Raw genomic sequence first — 13,213 nt, forward strand, 5'->3', positions numbered from 1 at the left:
GGCGTTGACCCTTGACCAATCCTTTCACTCCGTTGGGTGGTGACTAGCCAATGGGTCAGATGAATAGGACGCTCCTCCCGGAGAGTAGTGAGACCCCTGGTGGGGGGCGATTGGTGGTGGGAACGATGAGTGGCAGCTGAGCAGCCCAACAGGCGCAGTGCGTGGGCCGCGGGGCGGGGCCAGGGCGGGTGCGCGGCGGCGGCGGGGTGGCTGGGCCGGCGGCGGCGGCGGTACGAGGCGCGCGCTCGGGGTCCCGGTCGCGAGGAGGAGGAGGATGTGGCGCGCGGAGGGGAAATGGCTGCCGAAAACAAGCCGGAAGGTAAGAGCTGGAGCATGAGGGCCGGGGGCGGCGCGGCGGGCGGCGGGACCCGGCCCCGCCGGACATCCCGGGCATCGGCGGCGCCGGGAGGGAGCGCGGGGGCGCGGCGGCGGCGGGCGCCCCAGTCGGGGAGGGGGTGGCGGGTGGGGGGCGGAGCGCGGCCGGTCCTGAGGTGACTCGCGGGGCGGTGGAGCGCGGCGCCGCACACCCCCACCCGGGGGCGGGCTGGGGCCGGAGGGGCGGGGGGCCGGAGGGCGGGGGCCGGGCCCAGTGAGGAGGAGGAGCCGGCCGAGGGAGGGCCGGCGCCTCCCCCACCCGGACCGGGCATCCCCGCCGCTCCCGGGCCCGTGGCGCGGCCCCCGCCTCCCGCCCCCCGCGCCGGCCTGGTGGGGGCCGCGGGGCGGAAAGTTTATCCGCCTCGGGCCCCCTTCGGCCCCGCGCCCCACTGCCCCGGGCCAGTCCCCGTCGGGGCACGGCCGGCGCTCACCCGTGCCGCCGCTGGCTCTGGAGCGGCAGGGCCAGGCGGACTCTGTCCAGCATCACCCTCCAGCCCCGTGGGCGCCTCCCAGAGCCCGCGGGGTCCCCGCGCTTCTCCCCACCAGGGGGACCCCGTCCTGCTGAGCGTCCCCGGTCAGACGGGCCTCGTGTGACCCCTCCCCCTCCCCTTCCTGGGAGGGGGCCTGCGCAGCATCCCCACCCCTAGCAATCTTTCGCATCCTACTCTTGCCCTTGCACCCCTTGCCGCTAGGAGGGTGGGGTCTCCGTTTCTATGGCAAGTGAGGATCTCCATACTCCCTTGCCCTTTACCTTCTGTGACCCTGATCCTTCTTTGGCACAGGGGTCTGTCTCATCCTCATCTTTCGTGGACTCTTTTGGGGCCTTTGCACACCATCTATTGACCCTTTTGCCAGCACAAGGGGACTCGGGCTACCCATGTTCTTCTTCCCTCACCCAGTGGTTAGTGGGGGGTCTGTGCAGTGCTGAAGTCATTTCTAGATGGGAAAGCAGATACTTCGTACAGATTATGCATACTCTCTGCACACTTTCTTGGGTTAGGGTGAGCTCATTTCCTGATTACCCTTTAAGTTGCCCTTTTTTTTCTTTCTGGAGAAACTGAACATTTCAGGGCTCCCTTCCCCGTTTGTTTGTCTGCCTTAACATGTTCTTTCTCCTCGGACTTCTTGTCTGGGTGAGGGTGGGTGCCCCATCAGATGTAGGGCAGGGCTTCCATTGTGCCTCCTACTGGAGTAAGGCGGGACCACGATAGTTACTCTGGTGTCTGAGGAAAACCAGGTTATCATTTTGCTTCCAGTTTACTTTCTCCTCCTAGGTGGTGGCAGCGTTCACCAGTTGACACTACCCCGCAGGAAGAAGGGGCACGGGCCCTTGTTTTTTGGTGTTCCAGTTACTGTCTTCTTTGCAGGAAGAACCAGACTCTGTACACCCTACATTCAAGAGTCTTTGAACCTTCCCTGGAAATAAACTTCCCATTTCTTTTTTAGGAGAACTCATATCCTCCTTATGGCTTCTGTTTCCCAGTCAGCCATATTTAGTGAGCCTGTTACCTTGACTTTTTCTAATTTTCTTAAATTGTATTCATGTTGGCTGGGTAAGAAGAAGCCATATGCCTTTCCATCCAGAAAAGGGAGTGTAGACACCCATGTCGCCCACGTGCCTTTCGGGAAGGGGTTGCTAGTGTGCTCCTTGTACTAGAACCTTCCGTGGCCCTGGCGCTGTCCCTTGTGGGATCCAAACATTTCTTTTGATGTAGTAACTTTCAGGTGAAGGGGAAATTTGGATGCTTACTATTTTTGGCTGTTCGATTCTCTTTTGGCAAAAAAGATTATCATGATGCTGTGCATATGTTTATATAGACACACATGTAGGATTGTATTCATAGATGAAATCACATCCCTTACGTATGTGCAGAAATTTGCGAGGGTTAGATGACTATCTATACATTTTGGGTGTATGTGGGCACTTTGAGATACATGCATACACACACACACACACGTATATATATATCTCACTGTTGTCGGTAACTCTTCAGGCTTAGGAGAATCGGAAGGCTCATTGATAAATGGCCAGTTCTTACTGTTCTTTCATTTGTCATTCGCACGGTACTGAATAAGCGGAATGACATCCTGAACGTTCACACAAAGTGTAGAGGGCTTGCCAAAGCTCACCAAAACTTAGGCATTCTGGATCGAGGGGCGGTATTCTCAGCTTGGTTCTTCATAGGGTTAAAAGTGCTCATCTTCATTTCTTTCCTGTCGTGTAGGGGGAAGAGCTTTTCATGTATTTGGGGCAAATGAGGAGTGGGTGAGAAGAATATGTGTTTCTGTGACAGAACTAGAAGTGAACGGCCATAAATATGTCGCTGTTTTATTTTGGCCATTTAAATAATCGAGAGAGGTTGTGAACATTAGGAAAAGGTACCCTTGGGAGGGCCTGTGACACTTCATGACAGGGTGGGAGGAATTGTTCTCCAGGTTTTTCCTGAGTGTCACGTTCTGTGTATTTGTCTGATTGCCCTTGACTCTGGGGCAGGGGCAATGATGTGAATCTCCTCTGGTCCCCGCACTTCCTTCCCTCACAAAACTTGGAATGGTTGTTAGCTGCTGTCACTTACTTTTTGACAGGCTGAGTTTGGAGCTTCATCCTCCCCAGCAAGCTCTATTGGACTCAGAAGGATTTGCACTTTTTTTTTTTTTTTTTGTAGATTTTATTTATTTATTTTTTTTAGAGAGGAGGGGAGGGAGAAAGAGAGTGAGAGAAACATCGTTGTACAAGATAAACATCGATCTGTTGCCTCTCTTAGGCCCCCACCTGGGGATCTGGTCTGCAACCCAGGCATGTGCCCTGACTGGGAATTGAACTGGCGACCTTTGGGTTTGCAGGCCAGCACTCGATCCACTGAGCCACACCAGCCAGGATGCATTTGGACCTCTAAGCGCTTTTCTAGCAAGGAGACTCTCCACCTGGGTTACCGAGTAAGGAGACAGGGTTATCTGGAGGACTGGTCAGCTAAGGCTGACCTGCAGACTTTGCCCTTCATTTAATATTGAGTTATCTAGTGAGCATGATATCCACCGCCTCAAAGTAGCACTTTTGACCTCAATTTTCTTTTCTGTGGTTTTTAAAAAAGTTTTCCTATTTTTTATTCTGTCTGTGTCTATTCTCAGCTCGATGGAATTGTATATTTTAGGTTGTAGTATTACTCACCCTTGGAAAACAAGAGGCGACAACCTGCTGTAGATGTTGGTGTTTTCCCTGCAGAGGCACCCCTCCTGCTGGGCATCCTTGCCTGCCTGGCTCCATCCCAGCGATGCCTTGGGAGTGTCCATGCTAATCGGGTGCTCATTCCAATGGGCAGTGTCAGGAAATGGTAAAGGTCAGAAGAACACACCTGAGGTTAGTGTGTAAAGTCAGGCTCTTTCTCTTGAGTGTAATGCTATTGTGCTCTCGCGTCACCTGTCCCCATAGAGTACTGGAGATCACTTTCCTCCTGCTCTTCCAGTGTGATGTGTTTTCTTGCAGCTAGTCAGGCTACATCGATTCTATTGACCTCCATCACTGTCTCGTCCCCTTGACACCCAAGCCCCCAGCTTTTTGGACAAGGTTGGGTGACCTCGGGACTTCCCTTGTCGTCTTGAAGATCTGACATCCTACCTCTGGGAAATGTTGGGTTTCTCCATTTTGTCCTTCAGTGGGTTCGGAATGTTGATGTGGTCACAGCAACCTCTACTTGCGATCTGATTGGGTCAGAATTTCCTTTTCAAAAAGCGAGGGTTGCTTTAGCTTGCTCTTTGAGACATATTTATATATCCTGCTTGTCTGCTTTTTTCCATTTCTTTAGTTTCCCCCCTAAAATAGCCTATTCTTTGGGGTCAGCTGGCACTATTTTGGTTCTCTGTTTATGTGGGGCGTGGCCCCTGTGCTGGTGGGATCATGACTCTGTCTGACCTGACTGTGAGGGGCCGTGGTGGGGCTCCGCGTTGTTTCCCGCGCCGTCCTCACCCCTTTGGGCCGCTCTGTGTCTCCCACTTCCTGAGGTTTGGGGGAGAGACCTCTTCGTGTGCAGTTGTACTTCTTTCCAGTTTCCTTCTGAAGAAGCGACAGCAGGTGACCCTCATGTTCTCTTCCTTTCCCTCCTTGTGCCTGTTGCCTCCTTTGTGGGGCCCTTGACTCTGTGATTTCGGAGGGAAGTTGTTTTTACATCCACATTCCATCACCGAGCGCATGCCACTCCAGAGCTTCTGCGAGGACGAGCGCGGATCGGGGTGCTCCATGACTGTGCTGGAGACCATCGGGTCTTGTTCGTCTTCTGATACGGATGACACTTCAGTGTATCTTGTGCTTGTCTTTTTCTATGTTTTTGTAGGGAATCCTTTTCTGAATTTAATTGTTTGGATTATCATCTTACAAAAGTGTACTCTAATAGTGTACTATTCCGCCAAGCTTTCCCCCAGCCCTACAGGAGTGGGGATGTAGAGAGGGTGGAGGGCACACCAGGAGAGATCTGGCAGCTTTCCCTCAGACTGTGTGCCAGTGTGTGTGTAGGAAAGTAAAGTCAACCTTCTTTTTAAATGTCTAGGCATAACTGTGAGGTCATTCAGGTATGTGGTTGGCTGGAATGCCTGTTTGACATTTGAACAGCAGCACACTGAGTATTGTATAGAACCCCAAATCAGGTGCATCCTTTACAGAAGGAGGTGGTAGGGAGATAATTTTTTCTTACTATTATATGGTATGTTTCATAGTATCAGAAAATAACAACTAAATGAGCTTCTGTTACATTTTCGCTGCTGGGAAATATATCTAAATTTAATGCTAATTTTGATGACTATTCTTTTTTAAAAATAATTTTGAAAAGATTTTATTTATTTTTAAAGAGAGGGGGAGGGAGGGAGGGAGGGAGAAAAACATCGGCGTGAGAGAGAAACATCCATCGGTTGCTCCTGGCCCTGGCTGGCAGTGGAACTGGAGACGGTGCGGTTTGGGGGCCGGCACGCAGTGCACTGAGCCACGCCAGCCAGGGCACAGTGCTGGTGACCGTTCTGAGGCCGGGGTCTGATGTGAGCATCTTTGCTTTTGTTTATTGTGCGACTCAATTCTGTCTGCTTTTAATGGTACTGTTATATGTGTCTTGTCTTTTTTTTTTGTACATAGGCTCAGATTATTTTTAGATGTAGGTGTGGTATATACAATGATGGTAATAATAGTAAAGAATTGACCTGAAATGCACTTTCTCCTTTCGTTCTGTGTTAAATCAGGTTTCCTTCTACGTCTCTAGAAACCACTACTGCTAGTGTCTCCCTCGTAAGAAGGACTCTCGCTGAGGCTTGTTGTCGTCTGTGGTTTGGCGGTCCTTCATTCACGTGCACATGTGACTGAGTGTTTTTTGTGGTGACAGGCAACATGTGTTTCTTTTGTATTGCCATTTGAACAGATCATTTCCTAAAATGTTGTGTGCCTTGTAGAATCACTTACAGGGCCCTTTTTCTGAGGTTCTAGGTGACTTCAGTCCTACTTTGGTCTCCCAGGTAAAGAGGCTTTTTTATTGCCATCATTATTATAAAACAGTATTTGTAGCTCGGCTGTATCCTTTATCATCCAGGGAAGAGGGCCCCCCGTTCCTTTTGTCCTGTAGTGGGCAGTAGTGTTACTTCTTGGTTCCTGGAGGGTAGGGGATGGAATGGGGATTAAGCCACAAGGCAAGGGGTGGGAGGAGTATTTGTAACAGAATAGTGTCCCCGGTGAAACCGTGTGTCCTTCAGGCAGCTGGGCCTCCCCGTGTAGGATTTTGGAAATTTGTTTTTGCTGCGTTTAGTCTTCCTTCTGTCTCTTTGGCTCGATACTGGTAAATTTCTTTGGGCACAGCCAACAAGTATACTACTCATTTGGGGCCTTCATTCAGAAGGACGTGTGGGGTCTTCTAACGGGATTTTGCCTGTTACAGGACTGTCTCCAGTCTCTGTGTGTTTGAGTGAGGAGTGTTCTTGCTCTCTACTTCCCTGTCCAGATAACATGAATGAGAGGACACAGTCTTTCACTCTGTTTCCAGATCATAGTGGTAATCTGGCTTTTCCTCTTTCTTTCTTCGGAATACCTGCCTAGCCAGGTTCAGGGTATAGATGGATCGATCAGGTGCTATTGGATCCCTGTGTTTTGTGCTAGCAGGGGATGTACGCGTCGGTCCTGTGTTAGGATGTATTGCTGTCTGTCCTAGAAAGAGGGGCTGGTGCACACGTTGGTGGTCTTCCATGCAGTGACGCTTGTCACGTATTTGTAAGGAGAGTGTCCTTCTGTATATATTCACACTGGACAGCAGTCCCAGTTTTTTACACTGTGGGGCAAAGTAAAACATGGTTTTCTTTTTTCCTATCAGTATGCTGGCTGTGTGTTTCTAAGGTTGTATTGCATCTTTCTGCTCTGAACGCCATTGCTTGTAGAAGGTCATGGGCCTCCTTGTGTAAAGATTGGTAATGCTTCCTGAGCATTTTTTAGCTCATTACCCTGGACTGGAAAAGAAACATTATGCACCCCACCGCAAACAGAGGCCAAGTGTCAGCCACACTGCTTCCCTCTTCACTCTCTTTTTCAGAGGAGCGTTCATTTACTTTCAACTGATTGACATATCATAAGATGGAACGAGCAGAGGTATTTTAAAAATGATTCTCCTGTGTTTACCCCATGTTTTTTCTCCCTGGTTGGGTTTCATGCTCTCTTATACACAAGTCCTTTGCCCATTGGCCGAAGTGCAGTCTCATTTTGCTTTATTTTTTCAGGCCTCTCGGTCACGAACTGTATCCCTTCCCGAGACTGTTAGCAGAGGGTAGCTGCGAGGGAGCTGTGCAGGTTTGGGGCAGCGATCCCCTCTGCCCTCGCCAGGGTGGGCTTGTAGTTTCAAGGGCCCACAGTAGCCTTCCTTGGAAGAAATGTTTGGGACCGAGTTCCTGATAGTTTTAAACCTGTTAGCACCTGGAGACTAAGTGGCATTCCTCTCACCACTAATCTCACTTCCTGGTGTCATCTAAAATTCCTCCCTGCTTTCTCAAACAAAGAAAAATGTCCAAAAACAACAGTCCTATCAAAACCCCAACAGAGTGAACTGGAAGGCCGGCTCTGAGTGCTCTGCGGCGCAGCCACCAGCTGCGGACCTATGGTCCTCGGTGGTTGATGTGTGAGAAGCCTTTTGGAACACAGAGTGCTCCAGTGTTGAACAGACCAGGCATTGTCTCTTCCATTTTTTCCTTATCAGTTACCGCAGGTAAGATTATGTATTTAGTCTCTTAAAAACACTTGCGAAGTAGATCATTTTTCGTCCTTTGTTCCCACCTAACTGGTAGAATGAATACTGGAATTTGGCTTTTCCTAACAATAGTAGATAACTGTGTCTCTCCTTTCCTGTTCAACACCTGTGAGGAAATGGGACCTCGTTCCCAGGAGTGCAGGCTGACAGTCAGAACTCGGAGGCTGCCTCTCTGCAGCCTGTGCGTGATCATGGAGATGATGCATCCTTGCTGCTAAATGTGGTAGCTGTGACAAGTGAGAAGGCCCCAGATAGTTAAGTTTATTTCACCTGGTTTTACACCGGACATTTGACAGCATGTATGTGTGTGTTATATTAGAATGATACAACAAGCAGAAGTACTCCTGCAGTTTAAAATAAAAAAAAAAAAAGGAAAGAAAAAAACAAAGCCTTTCCTTCTAGTTTTGAAAAATAGGTTTGTTTTTTTTTTTTCTTCATCAGGGTTGATTTAAAATGCTAGGAAGCATTTTTGAAGGTATAGTAATACAATCAAGAATTAATCTTTTTAAAACTTAGATTTGGCTTTTAGTCCTTGTCTGAAAAGTTGTTTCTGAGGATGTATGTGCGCCATTGGTTTTCTGGGGCATTTGGATATCAAACCATTTGGAAGAGATAAAAAGAAATTGGTACAGAGTGTGAAATTATCAAATAGAAGAAGAAAGATGCAATAGTGAAGAAATTACCCATTTATCGTTAAAAATAATCTCAAAGTGATGATTGGAAGTGTCAATTCAGACGTTCTAAGGAAAAATGGAGTGTTGATGTGCATACCCTGTTGAAATCGGCAACTATTCCTGTCGTACAAAGAACAGTCCCCCAAATGGGGATGCTTAGAAGATAAAGAAGTTGACGGGATCGGTTATTTTAAAATGTTAAGTGTTTTTTCTCTTTTTAAAAAGTAATTGAAATAAAATCACCCTTCTCAGTGAAGAAAATGTAAACTCTAATGGAAGTTCAGCAGAATGAAACATTAAGAAGTGGAGATTGAAGATAAGGATTTTTTATTGCGAATCCACAAGGGGGTAGTGATGTTCTATCAAAGATATTTGTGGTGGAAATGGGAGCTGATCTCTTTTAACATTTTAGATTTAGAGATTAAACTGGTCTGTTTGCATTTTAACTTAATAAGGTCTTTTTTTTTTCAGATCTTTGGCAAAATTGGCAAAATTTTTTATTAAACTTTAAAAAAACTTATTTTGGGAGAATGGCTATTTTAAGCCGCCTGAATGGTAAGGAAGAGATTATGTCCTTGTGGTTGTGTGCTTTGGAGACGTCACCAAGGATCTGAGGGCCACTTATTTTCTACGAGAGGAATAATCTTACATTTCCTGGGAAACATTAGGAATCTAGAAGTCAGTTATTTAGGTGTCCTGAATAAAAGGACTTTAGTAACTTATGCTTAAACTTTACAGAAGTTTGTATTATTGGCTGTATTTTTAGTTCTGCCAAGAGATGAAAAATGGGAGTAACCCATACCATGAGCCGCTTTTAATAGTTGTAAGTAAATCAAATTTTTATAATCTTTTTTATTAGTTCATACTACATCATTAGATAAAAGCATTTTTTCCCTCTCACAGAAAGATTCCAGTAGCTTGCCGGAGGTCGTGAGCCCCATGCTGTTATATTCAGAATTGCTTAAAATCAGGGATCGAGTGTCAGTGCCAGGCAGTTTCGAGTGGAGAACGGAAACCGGGTACGTTGTGCACTGTTTTCTGAAAGAATACACGTGGTGGCCCGTGTTTGGTCAGGGGACTGTTTTCTGCTGATTTAGTGGCAGCTAATCATATCTTTAAAAATAGTTTTAACAATAATATGAAATAGCTCCATGGTTTAAAAGTTATGTTTGTTTGTGGCATATACTTAGTATATTTTTCATCTTTGGTTTAGGGAAAAGGTTGTTAATACAGCTTTTATCTCGTTCTCTTTTTTCCCCCTTCCCTTGGTCTGAGCAGGGCTTTTTTTTTTTCCTTTTTGTTTTATCTCCTTTAGTAAATACATGACTGATGACTTAACATCCCCAAAGACACAATGTCTTCACGCTGCCCTGAGCTCTACTGGGAGCTGAACTATGACGTCCGCATGCCCATTCATGAATTTGATTTTTCTAAGTCTCTTTTCTTGTTTCGTATTCCTGAGCTGCCTCTGGCACATTGCACAAATCAGTTTACCATCAGTCAGCCCATAAATCAGAGATAAAAGGTAAAACAAAAGATACGATGCTGGGGTTGTGTCGATGGGGTTACAGTTGCTCGTGTTGGTCACATCAGTGCAGTGTGGACAGGGTTTCTGGTGAGATAGATTGAAACCTAAAAACAGTCCGTTTAATTATCTCATGGTTTTGTGGGTTGAGCTGTGTCGTGAACATACCAATACCACCTTTTGGTGCTCCTGTTAAGTTCAGAGGGCTAGGCGGTAGCTTCTTTGTTATAAAGGAGCATTTCTGTGGTAATTTGACTAAATTGGAGCGTTCTGCTTTATTCCAGAGAGCTTGGGCCTGGAGATTAAATTAGCTTCTACTCAGATTACTTTTGGATGCATTTGGACTTTCGCGGGGGCTGTCTGTGTTGCTCTTGAAATGTTTTAAATGGCTTTGCTTGATACTGATGTTTTCCGCGTGTCGTAGTTGTTATTCTGGAGGTGGCAGAGCGGGCCTTGTGTTGGAGGTGGGTTTTGTCTCCCCTAGGCCGTGCGTTCGTGGAGCTGTTGACTCTGGTTTCTTCTCCAGGGATGGCACTGCTTGGAGCTCATCGCTGCGTGAGAGCCTTGCTAGAAGCAGTCTTCTGTGGAGTTTTCCTCTGCAGGGCTGAGTGTGGCCTCTGCCGAGCCTCCTGTAGTTGATGAATGGTGAGCTTTCCAGAAGTTCATTTTCTCTGCTTTCTTGGGGGTTTGTTGACTTTCTGTATATTTAATTGCCAAGAAACATTTCAATGTTTCTATTCAGAATGTGTTCTAGTTCGAAATCATTGTAGCTCAGTTACAATTTATGGTGAGAGTAGGTGATTCAAGCTGCAACCATTTTGATTGACACCCAGCGTTAGTACTAGAATGACTTCTGGGCTCATGACAACTCAGCGGTACTGGCTCGTCCCAGCCTCAGGGAAGTGAGGACTTTGTGCTCCTTCAGGTTGGACCCCTTTGCCCGGCGGGGAGCAGACCTATGTGGCGCGTTACTTGGCGCTTTCCTTTTGGTAGGTGCTCTAAGAAGGACACATCAGAGCTCGGAGACGTGAATAAGCATTTGAAGATGACGTAAATGACATTTATTACTTTCTCTAAGAACCGGATCATTTCAAAATTATTCAAATACAACTTCTAGGAGGGATTCTGATTGTGAATAAGGAAGGAAGGCCCATTTAATGGCGGAGGGTGTCTGCAAGCACTCCCTGACTTTAAAAGCACGCATCGCTAGGGTTCATGGCAAGTTTGGGGTTTTTGATACCAGATTCAGAATCCTGGGAAGCCAGCTGTAGTCAGCACCTTGTTTTGTCTTGCCCGAACCAAACACCGCCGGGTGAGTCCTCTGGCCGAGAAGGCTTAGCTTGCCCACGTGGCCTCTTGACCAAGCCCCTGTGGTCCCCAGCCTGGGTGCTTCTCCTTCAGTCTCCAGGAGCACTTGGGACCGGGGCTGAGGACCTCAGCTAGGTGTGATTTCCCGCTGTCCCTTCTCCACTGTGGAGGCCAGGTGCTGGAGCCCCTTGCCTTGGCCCCCGCAGCCTGCTCCTTACCAGACCCCACTCCAGTACTCTTGGTTCTGGCAGTGCCTCTCACCTGCTGTCCCCAGACCTGGCCGCCCACACAGGGAGTCATGGGTAATAAGGTGAGGGGATTCATTGGTTGGTAAGGGGTTGTGCTAGCGATGGCCTCCGAAGCCCTGCCCATCCAGGTTCAGGGTCACAAGAACGTGAAGTTGGCTGTCCAGAACCGTGCTTCGTAGCTGGCTTCGCTGATGTCCCACACAAGTCGTCTGTCTTCTTGTGCAGCACCTGCCTCAGGCCGAGTACGACTGTGTGGGCTTGGGCTGTGGAGGAGGGTTCGCACTGTGGTCACCGCAGGGCCTCCTTCCGGTGGCCGTCAGAGTGCCTGGTTTTTCAGGGCTGACACGTCACGGGTATTTACCTAAAAAAATGTAAAAATTCGTCAAAGTTGTTGAAAAGATGCACAGCACAGAATGTTCATTCTGCTTAGTTATTCCCTGTGACACATTTAAACTCTTTATTCTGGTGTGGATGAGCATTCATAGTTTTGGAAAAATACACTTACATAACATACAATTACAGATGGAAAAGTGTCTGCTAACCCCAGACTTTTTATGTTTAAGGTTGTATTATTTATGTGTATTGAGTTTTTTTCCCTGGAGTTGATGAATATTACTGTTACTAAAATGTATCGATTGCTAGTAATTCAGTAACTAATTTCCTATTAAGAAACGTGGGGAGTTTCAGTGGGTCTGCTGTGATTGATCGCGTAGGGTCTTCACTTGGGTGTACTCCCTGGGCTGCTACAAGCCTGGCGTTTGGAGAGGCTTTGAATATAATTTATTTTTTTGGAAAGTTTTGTTCATATTTAAAGCTACTGAGGGGCAAGTTAATGTTCCCGGTGTTCTTGCCAAGGTTCTCTGCCTGATCCTTTCCGTCTCTGCCATTATGAAAGGTGCTGGCTGAATTATTTGCTTTGACAATGCTTCTGATACAAGTCTCTTCGTTTAGTTTTATTGATAGAGGCTGTTGAGCTTAAAAGGAAAGTATGACAGGCAGAAGGTGGTGAGTGGGTACTCAGCATTTTGAAGTACTTGTCTTTCTTCCTCGGGGTCCTCCAGAAATTGATCATAGGTTACTTGACTAAATTCAAGGCCCAGAGATTTATTCCGGGTGTCCTGGGAGGCGAGGAACATCAGTCTTTCTCTACTGAATCTGATTGTTCTGCATCTGGCCTGTGCTGCCTGTACGGGTGTGTTCTGGTGCAAATCTGGCGATAGTGGCAACAGTTCTGCCTGGGCCGAATGGCCTTGACAGCCGTTATCTGCCCTCTCCAGGTATTTCTCATCTCCAGCCTCTGTAGCTGTGTCTAGAGGGATTGAGGATGAGTTTAGCTGTTCTGGTGCCACTCCAAGTTGTTGTGGATGCTCTCTGCTGCCTTCTTCACAGTCCCACCTCTGACGAGGCTCTTTGCCCTTGTCACTCAGTGAAAAAGCAACACACTAGTGTGTTAATAAGAATGAAAGTCGTGATTTTCAGAGTGCTTTTAAAAATAAGCAGTGGTTAGTGGTGACGGTGCACAGCAACGTGAATGTCCTTAATGCCACGACTTTGTGTACTCCCAAAGGGTGAGAATGGTAAGTTTCTGTTACAAACGCTTTACCACAGTTAAAAAACAGACTCCAAGTGGATTCAAAATCTAATGAGAAAAATTGCAACAAGGTCCTAACAGTAACTATATGGCAATACTTTCATTACCCCAAGAGGGAGGTTGTGCCTTAAATAAAGTGTCAAAATTCCCCTCCCCGCCACCACCTGTCTCTTGTTCCCTTCCCCTTCCGCCTGCGTCTGTCTCACACAAGGTGGTGAGCAGGCTCCGAGGCC

The 13,213-nt window shown here is 47.5% G+C and overlaps 1 protein-coding gene across 31 annotated transcripts in view; it reads left to right on the forward strand.

Annotated features, from left to right (window-relative positions):
• The first annotated feature begins 184 nt into the window (after positions 1-184).
• CAMTA1 (calmodulin binding transcription activator 1) overlaps positions 185-13,213 on the forward strand; it is a 761,376-nt gene continuing 748,347 nt past the window's right edge. For 29 of the 31 annotated variants that reach the window (XR_008426389.2, XR_008426384.2, XR_008426376.2 and 26 more), the window contains exon 1: positions 186-319. Coding sequence is in view for 13 of the 31 variants with exons in the window: in XM_053920463.2 (XP_053776438.1) it covers positions 275-319 (45 nt within the window). In the remaining 18 variants the exon portion in view is untranslated. Of the gene's footprint in view, positions 320-13,213 lie in introns of all 31 variants that reach the window. The other 2 variants (XM_053920471.2, XM_053920469.2) reach the window with 2 other exon arrangements.

This window comes from Desmodus rotundus, chromosome 3 (genome assembly GCF_022682495.2).
Source record: "Desmodus rotundus isolate HL8 chromosome 3, HLdesRot8A.1, whole genome shotgun sequence".
NCBI lineage: Eukaryota > Metazoa > Chordata > Mammalia > Chiroptera > Phyllostomidae > Desmodus > Desmodus rotundus.